The sequence below is a fragment of the Leptonotus elevatus genome, chromosome 18 (genome assembly GCF_054856555.1).
Source record: "Leptonotus elevatus isolate MCC_2025b chromosome 18, RoL_Lele_1.0, whole genome shotgun sequence".
NCBI lineage: Eukaryota > Metazoa > Chordata > Actinopteri > Syngnathiformes > Syngnathidae > Leptonotus > Leptonotus elevatus.
This window is the reverse complement of record NC_141256.1, coordinates 11,437,861-11,460,262: the sequence shown is the minus strand read 5'-3', so window position 1 is coordinate 11,460,262 and position 22,402 is coordinate 11,437,861. Positions and strand designations below refer to the sequence as shown.

At 43.0% G+C, this 22,402-nt stretch overlaps 1 protein-coding gene across 3 annotated transcripts; it reads right to left on the bottom strand.

Annotated features, from left to right (window-relative positions):
* Positions 1-400: 400 nt before the first annotated feature.
* On the bottom strand, positions 401-22,320 carry tulp4a (TUB like protein 4a). 3 transcript variants are annotated; one of them, XM_086061117.1, is made up of 14 exons: positions 22,121-22,320; positions 20,064-20,775; positions 13,741-13,869; positions 13,001-13,162; positions 12,745-12,925; positions 11,539-11,646; positions 11,290-11,456; positions 10,280-10,504; positions 9,962-10,193; positions 9,228-9,372; positions 8,891-9,062; positions 8,717-8,810; positions 4,356-7,648; positions 401-3,081 (listed from the first exon to the last, which is right to left on the bottom strand). In XM_086061117.1, the coding sequence occupies exons 2-14, from the start codon at positions 20,313-20,315 to the stop codon at positions 2,965-2,967; spliced, it is 5,277 nt and encodes a 1,758-aa protein (XP_085917243.1). In that variant the 5' UTR covers positions 20,316-20,775; positions 22,121-22,320; the 3' UTR covers positions 401-2,964. The 3 variants fall into 3 exon arrangements, with proteins under 3 accessions (XP_085917243.1, XP_085917242.1, XP_085917244.1); XM_086061116.1 differs by having other exon boundaries at positions 9,962-10,196; positions 22,121-22,319; XM_086061118.1 differs by having other exon boundaries at positions 8,891-9,035; positions 9,962-10,196; positions 22,121-22,317.
* Between the last annotated feature and the right edge of the window lie 82 nt (positions 22,321-22,402).

The following is a 22,402-nucleotide window of genomic DNA, read 5'->3' as shown; positions in this document are numbered from 1 at the left end:
TGCTTCTTCTGGTACACCCATATTGGCCACATGGGAGCAGTATTATACAAAGTATCGTACAGATATAGTAGTGCTGATTGCTGAACTGTACATTTGAGCCGCGACAGAAATATTTGTCATTCTTCGCAAAGAATAAAGAATATATGATTGTCTGTCTTTATGTGTTCATCCTTGTGTCCAAATATCACCACAACAGATGCTATTGGCATTCCCCATTATGCGTTAGCATCAAAGGCAAAGTTGTGTGTTTGACACAACGTGGGTAAACGTCTAGGTTACCCGCAACCCAACATTTGGGGTACTCGGTTAAAGTAGTTTGGTAATGGTTCAATTAAACTATGACAGTGTTCAGTCACGACAGTTTCAAATTATTCTTCAAATTGATTCAGATATTTCTTGGCAACAAATATGTTTTATTCAAAAGATGCTTGACATATACAATTATAAAATAATTTACATGGCATGCCTTACTAATCCATTCACTAAAAACGTTCAGTCACCAAATAGACTTCATTTTTTTTCCTTATTTTTTTCTTTTAAAGTCTAACACCTACAAATACCAAGCACATACCGTTTCAAAAGAAAAGCCCAAATCCTGTACTATCTACATCAGGTCGAAAACCTATAGAAGTCCACGTTGGCGTTTCTGAACTCAGAGGCTTGCACTTTGTGATTGTGACACTGATATGAACATGTCAGAAGCCGTGAGAGTGGACTTAACAAAGATGCGATAGATCCAAGCGTGATTTAACACGCACACAGGCACACACAACTTGACGGAAAACACACAACATTACATGTCCCCCCACTCAAAAGCCACAAACTTGCCCCAACACCTCACAATTCAGGATACATAAGAACAAATGTAAAAAAGAAGAAAAAAAAAGAAGGAAAAACACAGCAAAATGTTCAGAAAACTTCACCATGTACAGTATGTATAGATACGATATCCTCTTTAGGAAATGATCTCATAAATAAAAAAAAATGTACAAACCAGCAACTTGAGATGCTGAACGTAAAAGTATTAAAGTGGGCCATAAACCAAAGATGCTTTTCTCCAGAGAAAATATTGCACAACTTAACATAAATATATGGATCTCATACCATGCATTTCCTTTCTTTTGTCTTAACAGATATGCAATTGTTAGTTTTCTAGGCTCATTTTTGTTTCTTAGCAAGAGTGCATTTTGGCACAAAAAATCCAAGGAAAAAGTTGACATTTACCAGAATAAAGTCATAATATTAGGAAGAACTATGCTTATAATTTTACAGGAATTGAGGTGGAATTTTACTTTATAAAAGTGCCACACTTTACTAGAATAAAGTCACAATATTATGAGACAACATTGTATTAGTGGTGAGGGGAAATGTTATAATTTTGTCAGGGGAAAATTGCAACAACAAAAAAAGGCGATAATTAAGTTGTATTTTAAAAAGGCATATTTGTTAACCAGAATCAAGTCTGAATATTACAAAGACAAAAACATTCTATTTTTCCATGAATCAAATTGTAATTCTATTTTTAAAGAGGTGCTCTTTAAGTGAATTAAGTCACAATATTCCATAAAACAATTTGACCAAAAATAAGTTGAAATATTAAAAATCAACATTTTTAGATTGCTGTTGTAAAACAGTCTCTCATGGGAAAAATAAATAAGTTTGTAATTTTACTTTTTAAAATGGTCTTATTGTACGAGAAACGAATTTGGAATATTAGAGGGGAAAAAAAGTCATTTTGAGATTGCATTATATAATAAAAGTCATAATTTAGAGAATGTTATATTCTAACAAAAAAAAAGTGTCAGAAATCATGGAATAAAGTCTGAATATTACGAGAAATTAAGTAATTAAGGCGGGGAATACTGACATTAAAATTACAGTTATGGGGGCGGGGGGAAGATCATAAAATACAACTTCATTCTTGTATTCAAATTTGAGGTGGTCCAAATGCACCTAAAACTTCGACTCACTGGCTTCTTCCTTCATTGGTGTTGTTGACTTTCAAAAGGAAAAAAAAAAAATCAGCAAAAAATGATTTCGGTTTTTGCGTTGGAACAGTTTTACAGCATTGAAACACAGTGGCAGAGTCACCCAAGTCTCTTTACACAAAAAACAGCTTTCATTTTATGACTGATATGTCGATTATGTCTGAGGAGATTGTGAGAGAAACGTAGAAAAATATTCCCTGCACCTCGTTGAAGTGTGGTGTTTTAAGATTTGAGGGTGGGTGCGAGGGTCAGGCCCCTCACTGAACGCGCACTTCACAGAAGTGACAACAGGTGCCATGGCTGACGTCATAGAGACGTCAATGCAAGAGTAACATCACAACGTAGTCTCCCACACGAAAGCGGTGTGTGTTGACATGATGGTGACGATTACAACGCACAGTACGCATAACTTAATCCATGTTTTCTTTCATCCTTCAATGGTGTGTAAAAAAAAAAAAAAATGTATTTCAATGCCAGCGTCACACTGGTGTAACAAAAGGAATGACAAAGAGAGAAAACAAAAAGCCGACTGTCCACCATTTTGCGGTCACAAACACCCCCTAAAAGCAAAAGCAGCGTCATCTAGTGGTGAGTGTTGTACAGCAATGGATTTGAGTGGCCAGTAGTACCTGTGTGCTCTGGGGAAAAACAACAAATCACCAGAGTGTGGTTTTCAAGTATTACTGCTGCTCCTTTTTGTTTTGTTTTTTTAAATAAAAATTAAAAAAAAAAATCTTATTCAAACTGCACATTGACAGTTTCCTCTCTTGGTTGTCTAAAAGCGTCTACTCGACCAACTAAAGCAGCGTTTTTATTTGCATGACGGTTGCCAAAAGCGCAGCGCCGTGTTGCTGGCCCGGCAACCGCGACTCAAGTGGCAGCATTGTGTAGTGCAGCGGGATCGGCGGCTCTCTCCCCCGACGTTCCTCTCCGTCGAGCCGGGGAGCGTAAATCCCACGTGTGGCAGGGCGGTGTCTCATTTGAGGCGTTGCGTAACGTTTGCCAAAGCCACCGCAAAGGCCTGCACGGCGGAGAAGGGATACTGAAAGTCCAGGATGTAGGCGTTGCCGTCGATGCGGCCGAATTGCATCACCTGAAAAAAAAAAAAAGGGGCAGTGGGGGTGAAAATGTTAGCACATTATCTCAAAATTATATTCTCTATAGAGCTTGTTCTCATTAAAATGCATCTTCCTTTTGGATAGTACGCTCATATGGCTGCTTTAGAGCGCCTCGTTCTCTGCCATGGGTGCACGCAGGTCACACAGATGGAAGAGTGAGGGGGGGTTGTAAAAAGGTTCGACTTGACAGCCAGCACATGGACTGGGGTTTTGGGCTGACGTGGCTGCTTTAGAGTGCCTTGTTGTTGAGTGCATGCACATCACGCAGAGAAAGTGCAGTGGTGGGTTAAAAAAATACAATAAAAAATTGACAGCCAGCGTGTGATCAGCAACTTTGCACTGGCATAGCCAATTTAAGGCGAGCGCCTCATTGTGAAGGCATGGAAAAATCAAAAAGTATTTTTGAGGCTCAAAAATGTCGTTACAGGATGTTGGACAAAGTAGCAACCGTTTTTCCAGGACTACTTGTGTAAGAGTTAAAAAAAAAAAAGTTAAATATTTCAATATTGATGATTGTGACTAAGGATAAGACTGATTATCGGCTGGGCTGATTATCGGCACCGATATTCAGCATTTTGACGAATATCGGCATCTGCCATTTTGAAGAATTATAAGGCCGATAAAAGTTCCATTAAAAAAAAGTGTTAAGTTCAGGGAACTAATTAGTGAGTATTGAACTAATTAGTGAGCTGACCCTGGGAACTCCTTGCACCTTCTGTTTTTGTTTGAAATTAAAACTAAGATAAGTAAAATTTTAATACTTGAGATTTTTTGAAATTTCAGAAAATTTTATTTACTGTAGAAAATAATAGGGAGCTATTTACTTAATTTTATATTTACCATTTGAAGACATGCTACTCGGTAGCCCCTGGGAGATCACTGAACTTTTTGTTAGATGATTAAAATAAAAATGTCTTTTGACTACGATTTTTTTTTTAACTCCAACATTTTACGAACCCTAAAAGTTGCTCAAACATAAGTTTAAAATAAAAAATGGATATAGCTGAAGTTTCTATTTCTTTCAAATTTTGATGCCAATATTTTCCCTTTTAGTGAAAATGAATATCGGCTCCAAATATCGGTTATCGGCGTCCTTGACTACTAACAATCGGTATCGGCTCTGACAAAACCATATCGGTCTATCTCTAACTGTGACAAATTGAAATAATTCAATTTCCATTACTTTCAATATGAACAATTTCTTTGCTCTATATTCCAAAACCATTCAACACACAGTGGTCTTTCTTACCTGTCTTCCCTCAAGTTCAATCTGAAAGTTCTTGGCGGACTCCTGTGTGACGCGACCGCCGAAGTCCAGCTGATACACCTGCGTGGCCTCATTCCACAGCGGCTGCTTGTTCGCCATGACGTACACGAAGCCCTGGCTGCCCAGCCCTCGGTCTTCCTTCTCGTTGGCCTTGCGGCACTTCATCTCATCCAGCTCGCTGGCCGCCCTGAGGTTCCTCTTCGTCTTCCAGCCTTTCTTCCCGCTCTGGCACTGGTTGAGGAGCTCGTCCCCGCTGATGAAAAGCTCCGGCTCGCTATCCGAGCTGTCCTGGAACTCGCTGTTGGCGGTGGCCTTGCTCAGTTTCTTGGCCTTCAGCTGCTCCTTGGGTCCTTTCACCTTCTTCTTGTCCCTCCCTCCCAGCCGTGGACTGGAGATGAGGGCGTTGAAGTCCCCCAGTGCCCGGCCCTCCTTTTTGGATTTACTCCCTTCAGCCAGAGGCGGCTCCTCCGCCCTCCCGTCGGCCCTCTTGCGGTTCTTCTTGCTGAACTTCTCAGAGCGAGGCGGCACGGGGCTCTCGGCTAAGGACAGCACTTCCTGGAAACCCTCCGCGGTTTCTGCCATGGCTTCTTGGAGTCTTGCATGGTTCTGAAGTTCTGTGTGAGGTGGGGGCGGGGGTGGCGGCGGCGGTGGAGGTAGAGGCGGCGGTGGTGGTGAGAGAGCATTTTTGTCTACTGCCATATGGGAAGCTTTGGGCGGTAGGGGTACAGCGGGACTTGGAGGAGGGGGGCACGAGTTATACGTACCCCATGGTGTGTGGAGGGCGATGGGAGGAATGGCAAGCCCGGCGCAAGCGCTTCCGCCGGGGTACAATGGCGGTAGAGGGCAGCAGGCTAGGTTTGTTAGACTGGCAGGATAACCGGCTGGTAAGATAATGGTTGCATCCTGCTGGGAGAGAGACACGGGGGCCACCACCTCTTTTGGGGAGGAGCAGGGTCGGGGTGACGTTAGGACAGGCTGAAGCTGGCCGGGGTAGGCAGTGACTGGCGGATACTGGAGAGAAATTTGGTACCCGGCGCCGGCTTGAAAAGATGCTGCGCCGGGTGTCGTGGGAGACTTTGGGGACAGAACGTAAGGCAGCCTGGACACGTCCAAGTGCTGAGCCGGGCTGAGGATAAGCGGGGGCGGCTTGTGAGGACCCGGATGGCCGGCTTGGGTGAACGTTGCGGTTCGTTCCTGAGGGACCCACACCTCCTCTGTGGCGGCGGGGTCCCACTGATAGGGAGGCGGGCGTTTAATGAGCAGCCCCGACGTATCGTTTCCTCCTAAAGCCAAATGCCTGAGGGACTGATTGAGCGTTTCATCCTCAGTAAACGCTGAATTGACATAATCGACGCGCTCTCTGCTGCTTCCTCCACCTGCTGCGGGTCCGGATCCTTCCAGTGAGCTGAGCAGACTATAAGAGGACTGCGAGGTCAGAGGGGTCCCGCTGTTGGAGTGTACGATAACGGTGCTGTGCGGCGCTCCGTTCCCTGGAGGGAAATCTTGCCTGATGATGGTCCCCCCTGCTATTCCGTTGGCGCTGCCTGGAGCCGTGACTCCAATGCTAGACCCACTGCTACACTGACTGCATGTGTATAAGGCTGTTTGCACCCTCTGCTGGTAGGAGGCTGCTAGTGCGCTGTTATTTTTCGCTTTAGGCGGCAGCGGTCTCGGCGGCTCCATCATTTGGGACACTTTGAGGGTTGCCTCTCGGCTATTCCTCCTGAGAGTGGCGTGGATGAGACTGCTGTCCAGCTTCTGTCCGGGATTCCTGCCACTATTCTGATTGGTCGGCTCCGGATACGGGGGAGGGTCTCCGCTCGGTATGGAGTAGCGAGGTGCGGTAAGTCTGTTGAGGGTGGCGGAACTGTACGGCAGCTGGATCTTTTTGCCTTCTATCGAGGAGGATGAAGAGGTGACCCTGAGGGTGGCAGAATTTCCGGGCCCCTGCAGGCTGTAGACATTCTGATTACAAACGAGACGGGTTCGAGGGCGACAGACTTCCTCCACGTTACCGCTGCTGTCAAAGGTGGTGATTCGCTCGTAGCCTAGTGGTGTGGGGTACTGGCCTTGCTGCTGATTTAGGGAGTAAAGTTGTAAGTCCGCCTTCTTTGCAAAGAGATCACCAGGGGTTGGCGTTCCAGAGGAGCCCCCAATTGTTCCCAATGTGGCATTTGAGGGCACACCGGAGGCTGACATGGAAGCGGATGCTGCTGCCGCCGCCGCCGCCGCCGCCGCCGCCGCCACTGCGGCAGCAACAGTTCCGGGATAAGGAGGAGGGGGATTCATTTTACTTAGCTCCAGCGGCGTGCTGAACACCACCGTGTCAGCCTCGGCCAGCTGCGGACCCGAACGCGTTGTTTTTATTTTCAGGAGGGTCTCGTGTTCACTCGTGGCTCCCCTTTCGACAAGCAGATCGGGCGGCGGGTGAGGGATCTGGATCTGGAGAGCCCCCGTCGGGGGCATGGCCGCACCTGAGGTCTGTGCTGAGGACAAGGAGGGAACGGGGATTTGAATGTGAAGCTGTTGCTGCTGCTGCATCTGAAGAATTTGTTGCTGCTGTTGGTGTTGCAGTATGTGCTGCTGAAGCTGTTGTTGATGCTGCTGCTGCATGTGTTGGAGTTGCTGCTGTAATTGTTGCTGCTGCTGCAATTGCTGCTGCTGCTGTAATTGTTGCTGCTGCTGTAATTGTTGCTGTTGCTGTAATTGTTGCTGTTGCAGCTGTTGTTGATGGTGCTGTAGTTGCTGATGGTGTTGGAATTGTTGTAACTGTTGCTGCTGTTGTTGCTGTGAAGGCTGATGAGAGGCTCCTACAGTGAGGCGACTCATGTCCAGACCTCCAAAGATGACCTGACCAGGACTTGAGTATCGGGTGGGGACAGTGTACTGGGCTGAAAGGACGGCGTCCTGGCTTTGCTCGGAACCAGCAGCCGCAGAAGCAGCAGCTCCCGGGGAGGTAGCCGTGGGATTGGTTAGAACATCCAGCTGAACGTTTTGATTGGCTAGCAGGGACTGGACAAGGCCGATACTCTGGGCAGGGGACATGGCCTGGGCGGGACTGTGTATAGGCGCGATGGGGATGTTGACAGTGCAGGGCGGGTTGTCGTCGGCGCCGCCAGCAGGGCCCGAGACGGGCAGGTCGTCTTCGTCCTCACTGAAGACGTTGGGGCTGAAGACGGGCAGGTTGATGTACTCCATGGAGATCTTGCGCACCTCCGGCAGGTAGATTGTCATCTGTCTGGGCTGCAGGTGGAGGAGGCTGGTTTTGTAGATGACTGAGGGGGAGTCAGAAGGGCAAGAGTTACATTGTTGATGTAAATGGTTGAATGAATCAAGTTACAATGGAGCCTTTTTTTTTTTTTAAACATCATTATAGAATGACCTAGCCCAAGGATCAGCAACCTTTCCTGTCAAAAGAGCCATTTTAGGCAAAATAAAACAACAAAACACTTGAAGATTGTGATTAAGGAAAAAGCGCTAATTAGTGCTGCACCAGAACAGAAAAATATGCAGCATGCAATACGTAGACATTCATTTTTTTCCTTTTTCTTTTAAAAATAATTTTTCATACTTTGCTTTTCATGTTTTAGACCTTTCTGTCAAATTTCTGATGTTTTGGGCAATTTTATAGAGACATATGGAAATGTTCTGCCCCTCTTCCTTTTTTTGAAAATTTCATGGCTATTTTTTTGAAAGTATTTTCTGCCTTTTATGCTAACACTTTTCTGATTTTTTAGACGTTTTATGGTAATTTTGGGGATTTCATCTTTTGTTTTGGGATATTTTACAGGTTTTTTTTCTGTCTTTTTTTATAAATAAATTTTCTGGCCTTTTTGGCAAATCCAAAGGCATTTTATGGTAATTTTATGCCTTGTGTCTTTTGTTTAGGGGCATTTCATGGTTACTATTTGAACGTTTTCATTTCTGCCTTTTTTATTTATTCCTCTGACATTTCTGGCAATTTCATTGACATTTTATGGTAATGTTCTTCTCTTTCTTTTTGGACATTATTAAGTGATTATAAAAACTTTAAATTTACTACAATTTAGAAATTTGGACTTCATTATTCATTTTTAAAATATAAATTATTAATTCATTTAAACACCGTTTTATATAAAAATATATAAAAATTAATATATGTAAAAAAAAATAATAATAATTTCTACTAATTTTTTTTAGATCCACATGAGAGGAACTAATGAACAGGTTGCAGACTCCTGACCTAGCCCATCTGTCCATTTTAAAACTCAAATGTGGCCCTTGCGCTCAAAAATGTGCCCACTCCTGGCTTCCAAGTTCCACTGTGCTATGTTGTCACCCACACAAAGACATTGTTAGATTACCTGCACCAAGGTTTGTTGGCAAGAATGCAGCAAGCCCGACAATCTTGAATTTTGTTCCCCAAATGTTTGATGTGACCTGAGCAAGGTAGTTTTGCTGAAAGATGTGCAATAAAACGCATTGGTCAGAAATAGTCATTCATTAAAAGGCTTGTTAAATACACATGTGACAAGTACCTGAGTAATGTCATCTAAAGGAAATTCTCTCCGCGTTAGACTGGGCGACCCAATGGAGGGTTTGCGTATGGGTAGACGTGGTGACCTGGATACTTCCTGGGTGGCACGTGACAGTTTGGGCGATTTCCTGGGATCGATGTTGATTCTGTTGGTAAAGGGACAAACTAAGTCTCTACAGAGAAGGTAGCAAATGGGAAGGGGAAAAAGATGGTTTAAGCATGCAGTGAAGCACAATGCGTGTGTACAACATTCCATTAGGACTGATTATAGTAAAGGGAAACACGCAGCAGCATAACAAACAAAAAATATATAAGGAAACAACTGTGTGATTGTTCACCTGGGAAGCTTAGGGGATTTACTGCCCCGGGATATCTTTGGAGACTTCTTGCCGACCCAGTCATCGCTGAGTTCAATGTCACTTGAGTCTGAGCAGTTACAGCTGTCAATCATTGCTGATATCAGGCTGTTACCATATATTTCATCTGAGAAGAGGGAATTGAAATAGTTATTGAAAACTAGCGTAATAACTAAAACTAAAACTGAAAAAAAAAATTGGGGCCACAAAATAAAACAAAAAATTTAGTGTTTAAAAAAAAAGAGTTAGCAACAGTATTTTACGTTCATAGAATTAAAACCATGATTACTAGAACTATCGCAAAATTTTATTTATTTTATTCTGTCAATTTTTCCCATACATGAGCATTTAAGGTTAATTTTAAATGTATTTAAATTTGGTATTACGGTATGGTCGTTTGGGAATTGTAGTTGTTTGAAAATAAAATAAAATAAACAAAAAGAATAAAAATGAAACTAAGACGAAGCATTTAAAAAAAAAAATCCTGATTTTAAAAAAAACATATGGGAAAAAGAAACAAACACTAAGTGCTAATGCGGAAAAAACATGATAAATGTAATATTTATTAGGTCAACTTAATCAGCCCAAACTTTTAACACTGAAAAAAAAACATAGTTGCACAAAGGATGATTACAAAACAAAAACTGCGGAGTTTGTTCTAATTTCTTATGTTTACAATCATTAAATAAACCATGAAGACTAAATAAAGACAGTACCTGTTTTTCCATCTGTCTTGGGATCCATAATGACAAACTCTGGGCGCAATTTACTTATTCGCCGGCCTTTAAGAATGGGCACCAGACCGCCTAAGTACTCCAAGTACAGAGTGTAGCAGGGACCGCCCACCTCTGGGTTGTCCTCTGTACGCTTCATTGTACAATGCAGGCGCTCATTGCCAGCTGTTGGATAGCTCACAAAGTCGCGCAGGTTGTTGGGGTCTGGAATGGGCTGCTGGGGGAGGCGGGGTGGAAATCAGGTTTTGTCGTGAACCATTATAATTTCTCGCGTCTTAAAATCCCTCCATCCTGTCTTACCCTGATCGTGGGGATAAAAGCGGAAGTGACGTAGGAGCAGAGGCGCGACGGCATGGTGAGCTTGGCCACGTCCTTCTCCTCCTTAACAGCCGTGGCGATGACCTGCTGGCAGAGGAGCTGCAGGTTGGCAATGCGGTGCTCCACGCGGACCACGTAGAGCGCCGGGCCGCATGCCAGGAAGAGACGGGAGTCCCGGTGGCCCCAGCAGAGGGTGGTGATGGGACGCTGCCAGACAAATATAGCAGTTAGAGTGAGTATGCTCAGCAAGTGGAGATCATTAACATGGCATCATTTTGCATTTTTCCTTAGATTCGCCATAAGTGCTCTGCCCAATGCACTTCAAGTATGTCCAAGTTGTGTATTAATTCCCTTTTTAATCCTAAAATCATCCATCCATCCATTTTATATAGCGCTTGGCAACATTTGGGTTGCTGTGGAGCTTTAGCTTTATTTTTTCGTCTGCCAGGACATTTCTTCTTACCAGGTAGTTTTTGTTTAAGAGCGTTTCACTCAATCATTATTTTCTTTAAAAAAATATATTATTGTGTAAAACACAAAATTCCTATTGAGATTATATTACTAGTTACTGGAAAATGTGTGGGAATTTTAGAGCAGAATGTGTAAGTGTTTCAATTTTACAATGTTGCAAGGGCAAGGTCAGAAAAACAAAATGTCTACCCTTGGATCAGAACTTCCCGTATGCAATAAAAATCTGTTGAAAAGATGTTCTGCTACAAGCTCTTTACAGAAAATGAGGCAGGCCAAGGAGTCTGAAAATGTATTCATTTTCTTTTCCTAAGAAATGAAAATGCATCCCACAGAACTGAACACCATACGTGTGTCAATGTTTCTGATTTATTTTGCTTCTGTAAAATATTCCTAATTTCACAACTTGTTAAAAAAAATTGAAGACCACTTTTTGTGTTGTATCCCAGTGAGTTTCTGTAAAACCTCAGAAAACGTTATTTTTGTGCTCATTCCCAGTTTAATACTGTCTAAATGTTGACTACCTGTGCTGGTGTTTCCAGTGTGTAGATGTGTTCACCCCGGGCGTTATAGAACTTGACAATGGCGTTCCTGGCAGGAGAAGGACAAGAGGGGTCGTGGGAGAGGAGCGTCCTCTCCATGCCGGCCACCGACAGAAGGTCACCCTGCGAGCACCACTGGACGACCACATCTGCGGAAAAGGATACTCCATTCATGAGAGAATCATCGGGGATTAAAAAAAAAAAAAGAAGAAAAAAGTGTGGGTTGACTACCTTTGAGACCAGTGCGGATGAGAGTGGGCGAGAGGTCATCGTAGTTGTTCATCAGGCTAATGTCTCCGGAGGTGAAGCTGACTGTCAGCAGAGGTTTGTGGCTGTGCACTATAATAAAACAGAAAAGACGAGAAAATGATGTACACCGCCAAAAATGATCACGATAACACTAAGCTGTAGCTCAAATGACGATACATAGGGAGATTGACTCCACACATTCATAGACATCAAGTTGTTCGTTAAATGTCTCATATGAAGGAGCGAGTAGAGTTTCATTGTGTTAACCCCTTTAAATAATAATTTTACCGTTTTTAATGCAACTTAGAAATAATTTAATGCCCATGTCATACTGCATATACACACACGTGCACACATATACATATATGATACATATATGCATACTTTATATGTTAGGGCTGTTACAATTTGTTATCATAATTAATCACAAGATTTCCATAGTTAACTCGCAAATTAATCGCAAATTAACTTCATATTATATGTAATCTAAATGTATAATAAATACATTTTAAGTGTTTATTTTTAACATAAACGGTTACCAAAAACTAATTTTGTTGTACGTTTTAAACCATTGAAACAGTAATTTTATAGTAAGTAATTCCTTATTGATCAGATTCATATTGCGGTCATTTTTCTGCCACTAGGTGGCATTAGTTGTTATGATGGACGTTGACGACAGGAACAGTACATTTTTTGTTTCAAATTTAGAGCAATTGTTATTTGGAAGTTGGAAAATGAAGCAACTTGTAGACTCGAGGCCATTTTGTTCACTGTAAATAATGAGTCACCAGTCCCCGCAAATACATACATTTTTATCACATTACTTAGTATTATAGTATTTAAATTTGTAATGCCTCTTGACATCATATTTAATGCTATCTAAGGCCTTGATTTTAGCACACCAAAAAAACTATTTAAGGACTTTAAATGCTTTTTAGTGGCCCACGGAGTAAAGCAGTTGGACTGCTGAGATGAAGGAAAATGCAGTCCAACCATTAATTGGCACCACACTGGGAAATCGTTCTCCTTCCAGTGCAATAAGAGCCTTACGAGGAGCTGATGGAGTCGGCCGAGTGGGGTGAGAAGCTCACAGATGGTGGCACATCTGCTTTCCTCCAGCCCGTGAATAAAACAGCTGGACAATGGTACGTCAGCAGACACGACATGCGATTACGGGAGCGAGCGAACCTTGCTGCGGGGGATAGTCGTCAGAATCCGTGTCGCTCTCGCTACTGTCCTCCACCAGAAAGCTGGGATAGTTCCACGACATGCTGACGATGCCATCAGACTCGTGCAGCAGAATGTGGGCCAGCATGCGCCCGTGGCAATCCATCACAATCACCTGTCCGTCGGCGGTGCCAAACAAAACCTGCACAGTAACAGTAAAGCATTAACAGTGGGAGCCTAATAGGCAACTTCAGAAAGAAATAAGTGTGCGTCGTACCTGCTGGTCATCAGGCGTCCAAATACCGCACGTGATCTGACTCTCCAGGTTGATCTCGGACGACCAGTGTCTTTGCCCGCTGACGGACCCCACCAGCACAAAGCCGTCGCGGTAGGAAATGAGCGCCTGAGTGCCGTCGTGTGACCACGTGAAGTCACTGACCTACAGAGTCGCAGACACACAGGATCACACTGACAGATTGATGTCATTTCAAATGTTCACAATAGTGGTGAGGGAGGTGGGGGGGGATTTGTCTCAAAATTCTTAAAAATACAAATTCAACTCTGATGAAATGTCTATATTTTTGTTTTTTATTTAATGATTTTTTTTACCTTAGACAAGTAGACATCTAACAAAAAGTTCACGGAGCTCAGTATGTCTTAAAAAGTTAAATGAAAACTTTAACAAGTACATACAATAGCTCTCTATAGTTTTATACAGTAAATACATTATCCAAAAATGTCAAAATGTACCTTTGTTTTAATTTCAAACCAAAGGCAGAGAGAGTTCCCAGGGTCTTCTAAAATTAACTGAAATTTTAAATTAAAAAAACGATTTAAATCTAATACCAATATTCATCAAAATGTCGAACATCGGTGCCGATAATTCGCCCGGCCAATAATAACCAAGTTTTTCCATTTGTCAACTCAAGGTGCACTTTCGCCAACTCGGTGTTGATAAAACCATGTAAATAGTCGCTTGTGTCGTTAAGTGCATTATTTCTACTTGGCGAACGCTACCTGAGCTCCGCGGTCATTGACCAGCTCCACTGACCAGCGGCCTTCATACTGGATCCAAACAAAGATGCCGCCATCAGTATCACAGGTGGCCAGTTTCTGGAAAGGCTCATTCCACCGCACCAGGACCACCTTAAAGAGACGAGCATATGAAATGACGAATGAGACGGTTTTGAGGGCACAAACAGCTGTCAGACATGCAACGTTTCCAAGCTGGTTCAGGAGGTTCTGACTGTGACAAACTGCGGCGAGCCACCAGTGGTTACGTTAGCGTTGGGCTAAGTTTAGCATTGAACCAAATGACTATTTAGTATATCATTAAGTGGGTTAACCTCATTTTGAAAAATCCTCAAAGGAGCTGTAATTATCAGATGTATTACACACGATTGAGGTTGAACATTTGATGGCAGAAATAGAAGTCATTTTATGTCAAGTACGTGGAAAGAGTACCTAAAGCAGCAGTAAGTAATAATGTTGGCAGCATTGTATCTCTTTTCAATGTTCTGTCAGTGTATGCAATAGCAGTGAAACAGATTGATATGATGTAAAAGAACGTTTTCACGGATGACGATGAATGATCAAATCTAATTCACAGAGCGTCACTAAACAAAATATATTAGTGTCAAAGTCACTGTTGTGCAGAAAATGTATCTTTACACAAAAAGCTTATTTTCTCCTTATCTTTTAAATTTTTGCTCAATGTCACTCAAATGACCTATTTTCAAATGGTGATTACTAATGAACGAAATAAGTAAAAACGTACTTTTTTTTTCTAATGAGAGAACGGAACGCGATCTTTCATTTGGCACCAAGCATGTTTATGTAGTAAAAATACACAATATTCAGTTTGCCTTGAAAGATGAGTTAAAATGCTCGAAATCGTCTGGCACTGTCGGGGTTTGATTTTTGGATAACGTGTGGCAGTAAAAGAGTTAAATAATCTAATAGAGCATTTTCTCTCTCTAGCCCCTGGCACCCTAATAATGATAAAGTGCACTCAACTGCCACTAACGGAAATGACTCATACATTGAATGTATGAATCATGACCCCAAAGATAATCGACGGAGAAACAAGATGCTGATCGCATGTAAGGAGCCGTTGAGTGTCACTTCAAAAGAACCCATCACCATCCCGTGCTGCGCGTGTGCGTGGTCTTGTTTTTGTTACATGGTGGGGCCAACCTTTCGGGATTTCACAGAGTTGTGGGGCCCACCCGTCCATGTGGGGCCATTTTGCTGGGCCCCACAAGTTTAGACCTCTTTTTGAGGGTCAAGACCTGGTTTAAGAGTTTAGGTTTGAATTGGGTTATGGTTGAGGTGAGGGTAAGGAACAGGGTTAGGCAATCATTTTTAATGGATGGGGTTAGGGGAAGGGGCTAGGAAATGCATTATGTCAATGAGATGGCCCCACAAAGATAGTAAAAACAAACCCGTGCGCATGTGTGTCACTATCTGCCTGTTCTTCTGTTGCGTGACTCAGCCTATTCCCAGAGGAATAATCCTAAACGGGGAGCAGCGCCGCTCTCACTCAGCGAAGCACGTGGGCCGTACATGCTCCAAGGCACAACACGGGGCACGTTTTAGCCAGGCTTTACGCTTTACGAGTGTGTGACTGACAACAGCTAACGTTTGGGCTTAAGCTAGGCGGGGCCTTGTTGCCCGCCCGGCTCCGACCCCATCGCAAAAAAACACTGTGTCACTCCAGACAAACACGCCCTGATCTATTCATGGACCAGATTCAAATCTGCAACATTTCTATGAAATCTAAACGTCTCATCACCTGGTGAGATCTTTTTTTAACAGACCTGAGGGCTACTTATGTGGTCCTTGGGGGCGACGCGGCTACCTGATACATGATAAATATTAAACTTCCTTGTGGTTTATTAACCACAGTGGTGGCAAAGTATATTTTACATAACCCTGCTGGCACACAGATAAACAAGCAGCATTTGTGGATGTCGACGATCCACGGAACACCTAAATGGGGTCAATCCACCACCTGGGTATTGTTTAATGAGGATAAAGATCGGGGCTATGTGACACTGATTAACTCTTAGGGGGGTTCAAAGGATTACACTAGATTGCCGCAAAAAGGAAGACATGTCACTAGCAGGTGTGCATGAATATGCAAAAGTACAATCAAGTCCTAATCATAATAATCCAGGATGGGTAGGGCAATATCGCTGGGTTCTGTGTAAAATGCACAGACTACCAAGTATTGTTGTATGCATGTTTGTTTATCTAAGATCATTTCCGTTAGCTCATTTATGCTTATAAGTTAGCATTAAGATAGTGGACTTTCATGATTTTGGTCCTTAAATATACATGTTAAATTGTATTTTGTTTTATGGGTCCGTTTTACTGTAAACTTGAAGCAAGCGTGCTTTGCCTCTTATTTGGAGAACTATGCAAGTAAGAGAATGAAAACAGATGCTAGGAACTCTTTAAAAATTCAATAAGTTTAAAGCTATATATTCTTATTATTGAGCTGATTTGCCATAAAAGTGTTTTTTATTTATTTTTGCTTGGGGAACAAAACAAAACAAAAAGCAATAATATTAGGCTTTACATTAGCTCCTGTTAACTTCCAAACAAGGATCAGAGGCGAATCAAAACAAAAGGGGGGGGGGGGGGGTGGATCGGCTCTGTATGCGCACATGTCGTGTCTCGCACCATCGTCTGCGCCGGGGTGAGAATAATCTACGCATGTGAGTGTAAATTTAGCAGGGTGTGGAGATTAGTGCGAGCTGGTCAGGCATCCCGCGGGGGAGACAGCTGAGCACCTCACCGTGACGCAGCGAGCCAGGAGAGATCGGACGTCACATGGAGACAGACGGGATAAGGATAAGACGCCGCAGGATACTGAGGGATTGCGGCGATCACCGGCAGAATATCCACTAAACAAATGGCTGACAATTATCCTTGGCATCGTGATTAGAAAGGACAGAATTAACAAAGTAGACAATTCTATACCAAGGTTGTGTGAGAATGCTATTATAGCGTGATGTCACACAGCCTGAGGTTGTTTTATAAAATGGAACACAAAGTGTTTCGCTTTTTGTGTGTGTGTTTTTTTTATGGTACCAGTGGCAAAAAAATAAAATAAAACGTAAACAGAATTTAGGACATGCTAAAGTAAAAAATAACTACCCCCCCCCCCAAAAAAAAGAATTATTGACAATAATATGTTCTATGCAGCCCCACTAGTCTAAATCCGGTATTCTGGTTAATATTGCATTAATGGAATATGAGTTAAGCAGCAAAATCCAATCGTTTTTAATCAAGATCACAGGGTGGTCATTTTGCCACTTGCCGTCGAGTGAAAATGACATCACAGTTGCTCAGGCCTCTCTCAACCAATCACAGTTCAGCTCCAGAAAACAAGTGAGCTGTGATTGGTCGTTGCCTGAGCAACTGATGTCATCTTCAGTCATTAGAAAGTGGCAAAATGGCCACCCCCTGACCTTGATCAAAACGGCTGAATTTTGCTTATTAACTCATATTTAACAAATGTAATATTAATCAGAATGTCATGTTGACCAGGTCTCATATAACACATTATTGTCGTTTTTTTAAGGCTGACTTTCCCTTTAAATACAAGCAATTCAATCAATTAAATAAACAAAACAAACACTTTTACCAAGCATGGGGCTAATGTTACAACTTACAAGCGTGAAGCTAAACACATCATGGCTAATACAGTACGCACAAACTCCACATTTTTACTGTCCATTTGTGTCCATTGCATATCTGTCAGGCATCAAAGGAGGAGTAGCTTTACTTTACTGTATGAAAACGGAAGTTCCACACTTCATGTTATTTCCTATGGGACAAAATGGAAGTCAAACAGCATCACAGAATGTATTGTGTTCTACTCTGAAGACCCTTTCTGAACCAAAATGTAATCAGATAAGAGGACACCGCTGGTCTCTGATCCCTTAAATCACCAGCCGCTGCTGCTTATCCAATAATAATTCCCACTTTGGAAAGTTGCCACGGTCCTTCCGCCGCGTGTGTGTTGACTTTTGTCAAAGCGTTCCGTATAAGAGTGGACCGCTAAGCTGACCCCAGCAAGTTAAAAGCGGAGACTAAATCAAATCAAGGGGCAGCGTCGGGGTTGTGGTGCAGTCAGCAGAAGTGAAAGGACATTGTGAAGGTGCGGCATCGCAGTGGCAAGAGCATACAGGTCCATGGCAACACTCAACGCTGGCATGGAGCCCTTTGTTCATGCCAAAAGAAATTAATAGTCTTGGCCGGGGGAGAGGAACTGTGCACTTGCACAAAAAAAAAAAAAAAAATCAATCTCAAGATTGTTTCACCAAAGTTTTACAACACCCGCGCGCTCGCTTGGTTAAAAGTGGATTTATTTGGATTTTTACAATAAAACCCTATTGTGGGGCGATTGGAAATCTTCATTCATTAATGGACAGTGAACACCAGCTGGCTCGCGAGCAAACGGGAGGGAGAGAGTCTGAGGCCGCTGATTTGGACAAGATATTAAATCAGGTGCTTAACTCAATAGAAGAGAATTGCTGTGCTGTTAGAAAGAAAGAAAAAAAATAGGGAGAGTGATGTTGGAGCAATGCGTGATGTAAGAAAAAGGGCAATGGGTACAGGCTTCATGGTACACTAGACAGGGCAGAGAGCCTAGGTCAGAATTCTGCTCATGATTACCTCATTGGGGGGGGGGGGGGGGTTTAGTGCCAATATGGCAAACCCCTATTTGCCATTTTATTATTATTTTTGTATCTTATATTACTGGCCGCAAACCAAGAGGACCCAAACCTGACATGGCAGTCAAGCTCATTATGCAACATGTCCTCTCCGTGGATGGATTAGCGCGTTAAAGCCTTTGCTCTTAAGCGCTGTGCATGGGTCAAGTGGTCAGACAGGTAGAGCGCACATGGGGGGGCAAAAAATGAAAAACCCGTGACATTTCGGGCGATTATTTTGGCCCCGTCATCAAAATGATAGACTCCTTAGTATTATCATTTCTGTACATTTTTTGCTATAACTGCCCGTGTCAGTAACTACTGCCTCCTTCCAAGATGAATTTGCAAGTTTTTGCCAGAAAGTAATCCATCAGACCTGACATGCTCAATCTGTTCATCAATTTTCATAATTAGAACTCTGTTGTCCGGCGCCAAGAGTGATTAAGGAACTTCAGAATCAAATACAACAAAGTCAGCCTTCAACCATGAAGTGCTCTTATAACGCTTGCAGTTCAATGAATTGGTGTGGTATAGTTCAGTTGAGGATCCATATGATTGCTTTTCCATTATGGACATTAAGATTTAGGATTAAGAAAACCTACGGTGGAAAAACACAAACCTATTCTGGGTTTACAAATCCCAACTAAAACGAATTGGTACAAAGAAGCATTGCTTTGGGGGTTCTAGACTTTTTCTTGGCGTCCCTGCCAAAATGTGTCAACCCCGAAAGCACTACACTAGCATCCAACATTGTAATTTTCATGAATAGGTGTACTATACGTCATGAATATGGATGTCTCTATAAACAAAATGTGTCAGTGTGGTGTCTATTTTTGCTTGAAAGGAGACGAGCATACCGCCAGATAACTGCATAAAGGTCCACAATGGCGTTGTCAAACTACTCTCATATATTCAGCGCTCACGTGCAATGAATAGACGCTGTCATGGGGGGAGAAAAAGAGCGGCAAGAATGCTTGTCAAACGAGGTGTTGATCTATTTTGAATCATTTCCCAGAGGGAATATTCTGTAGCGTTGCAAGTAAAAAGGCGTATAGAAATATTCCCATTTTATGTTTTTCAAGTGTGGTACAGCTGACAGGAGGTCAAGAGGCGGCGGTGTGAGTTAGCAGTCGCTCATTAGACTTGACAGAACGAAAATGTGCAGCTTTTCTTTCTCCCCGTGTATCATCGGTCTGGTTGAAAACTAGGTCCAATTTCAGTGGCGCTCCCTTTGAAGATCTTCCCCTTCTAATTATCTCTGACTCCGACTGGAGGGTCACGAAGACATGGGAGCAAGACGTGTGCACGGCAAGCTATGGTAGCCTTACTCTTCGCAGATTGAGGTTAGATAAAAAATTATTACATCATTATTTATTTGTAGGGAAAATATACAACATAAAATATTGTGGAATAGTATGATTAAAATATTTTTATACAATTATTATTATTATTATATTGAATAGCCAAACTATGAGGAAATACAGTTAAGAAAAATCAATAAAAAGACCATCAATGTTGTACTAATATCAAGACTAATGACAGTTTTAGTTACATTCTAGTTTCATGATCAAATATGCCGAAAGAAAAAAACAAAGAAAATATGTTCCATCTTACCTCACTGTTGTGCCCTCTCAGGTTAAAGTTGACCCTTTGCGGGGTTGGCCGGTCCCGCCTGCAATGACTGGATGTAAACGTGACGCCGACGACGCCTCGGCCGTTCCCGGTGGCCAGCCAGCCCTCCTCGTAGTAGCGCTTCCGGCACACCGGCTTCTCCTTTTCGCTCTTGGGCACGCGGCCTTTCCAGGACAGGCACAAGATGTTGGAGTCGCTGCAGAGGACCGGGCCGTGTTCCACGGAGGCGAACATCCCTGCGTCGGATGAGGAGAAGCGACTCGTGGGGGCTTGCGGAGACGAGGGTCCTCCCTTCAAGAGTCCCGTGCTGAGGTTACAGGTTCGATGAGGAGTGTGAGACAGCAATGGTGCATAGTGTGTGCGAGTCCCTTGACATCAGTGAAAACCTCCGAGGGTCCGAATAGTGTCAGAAAAGTTGGAAAATCAACATTGGGAAGGCACTTGTCTTGACTTAACATCCAGGAAGAAACGCATGTAAACCGCTAACGAGTCCGCTCAGCATGTCCCGCGGCTCGCACTCAATCCCGGCGCTGCTTGTGTGTCGCCGCCGCCGCGCTGCGTCCTCATCATGCGATCCCGGCAGCGAGTGTGAGAGGAGGAAGAGGAGCAGGTTCTCCTCTCCATCAGCTGTAACCCTGCAGGAGCACCGCTCCTCCCGGTAACGTCATAACGCCGGCAAACCACGGGCATCCCACTGTGGCGGGCAAAAACAAAAACAGACAAAATTGCAGCTCCACTTAGCAATGTTGATAAACGCTTGACGTTTGGTGCGTAAACACCCGATAGGCTATGTCAAAATATTAATAAGGTGGCCTAAAAAGCCCCTCAGTTCTACTTCAGTGCTACCTCAAAGGTCCAATCAATGCATTACAGTTTGTTACATTTGCCAAATGATGATGTGGAGTTCTAGACTACATACATATACATATATTTAGGGATGCACTTAATTTCACCACCAAAAATGTTCGGCCTGCCTGATTTCAGCCCACAAGACTTTTGTCACCAAAACACAGCCGAAACCAACTACATCACAATTTAGTAAAGATTGAATTTCTTTACAAATCTACACAATTGGTCAGTCCACACAGCCTCATGAGGTGACTTTTTTTTTTCCACTCCTGAACAGAGATTATTTTATGAGTTATGAGGATTCCACCCGACACCCAGCAGCACAATATCATTATTATTATTTAACAAAAAGACTGTTAAAGCCACACTTTATCTAGTGCAAGTAAATATGAATAAACTGGTCTAAATGATCTCCTCACTATCCCTTTATTACGTTCTAGTTCCATGACTATTTTGCGCCGAGGAAGGATTTATAAGCACTTGGTGAATAATTAAAAGACTCGTACATCATTTTGGGGCTCTGCTCTAATTAGCACACGCTGATTGAACGAGCCCTTAGGTGGCTAAAGACGAGGTAAACAAGGTGCGAATAATAATAGTGTGATAAAATTAAACAGTAATCATGTGCAATGATGTTAAAAAAAAAGGCTCAATTACAGTTCTATTCAATTACACGTAAAATGACAGCTGAGTGCCCCGGGTGATAGGGTAATATCATCACGGTGCGGAACAATACATTCTGGTTAAAATGATGCTAGGTGGAAGTCGCTCCTTGTGAGCTCTCAGCATTTAAACAAGTCGCCATTAAACAAAAGCCCACATCTACATTTTCCCTGACTGCTTTTTCAAGTCTTTGAATTCTACCGACGCGACATACGAACGCGTTTGTTAGCATGTTATCATCGTCATTTTAAAAAAAAGAAAGAGAAAAAAAAGGCGGCTAACCGTACAGCTAACCTTAGCTGATCCAGAACCAGCCAAGGCGGCGAACATGGGCTGTGCATCCGCCGCTGGCACTGCTCGCTATCCGGCTACTGCTAGCATGACCAGTCGACTACTTATATCGCGTATTTTATAAAAACCCTGGCCGCGTTGCTTCTTTTACATGCACATGAGTAAAATAATATGCAGAGTGTTGAGTAGTTTGTGTATCGAGTGGAGGGAGCCCGACGATGATGAGGAAAGCTTACCTCGACTGTAGCGACCTACCCTTCCTTGCTCGGTCTGTGACTGCCTGTGTGTGAACCGAACCGGAGCTCTGCTGGGCAACAGGGCCCCGACAGCTGGGTCACGTGACAGTCACATGACGCTCGCTCGTCACGTTCAAGCCTCGTTTCAATCAATGACGTCGTCAAAGCACGAAAACAAGCACGTTCAAAATGCCGTTCATAAATAGATTTGGATTCATATGTATCTATTCTTTCATTGCTCACAGGATGAGGTTATCACGTATTATCATTATTTGATAGTCG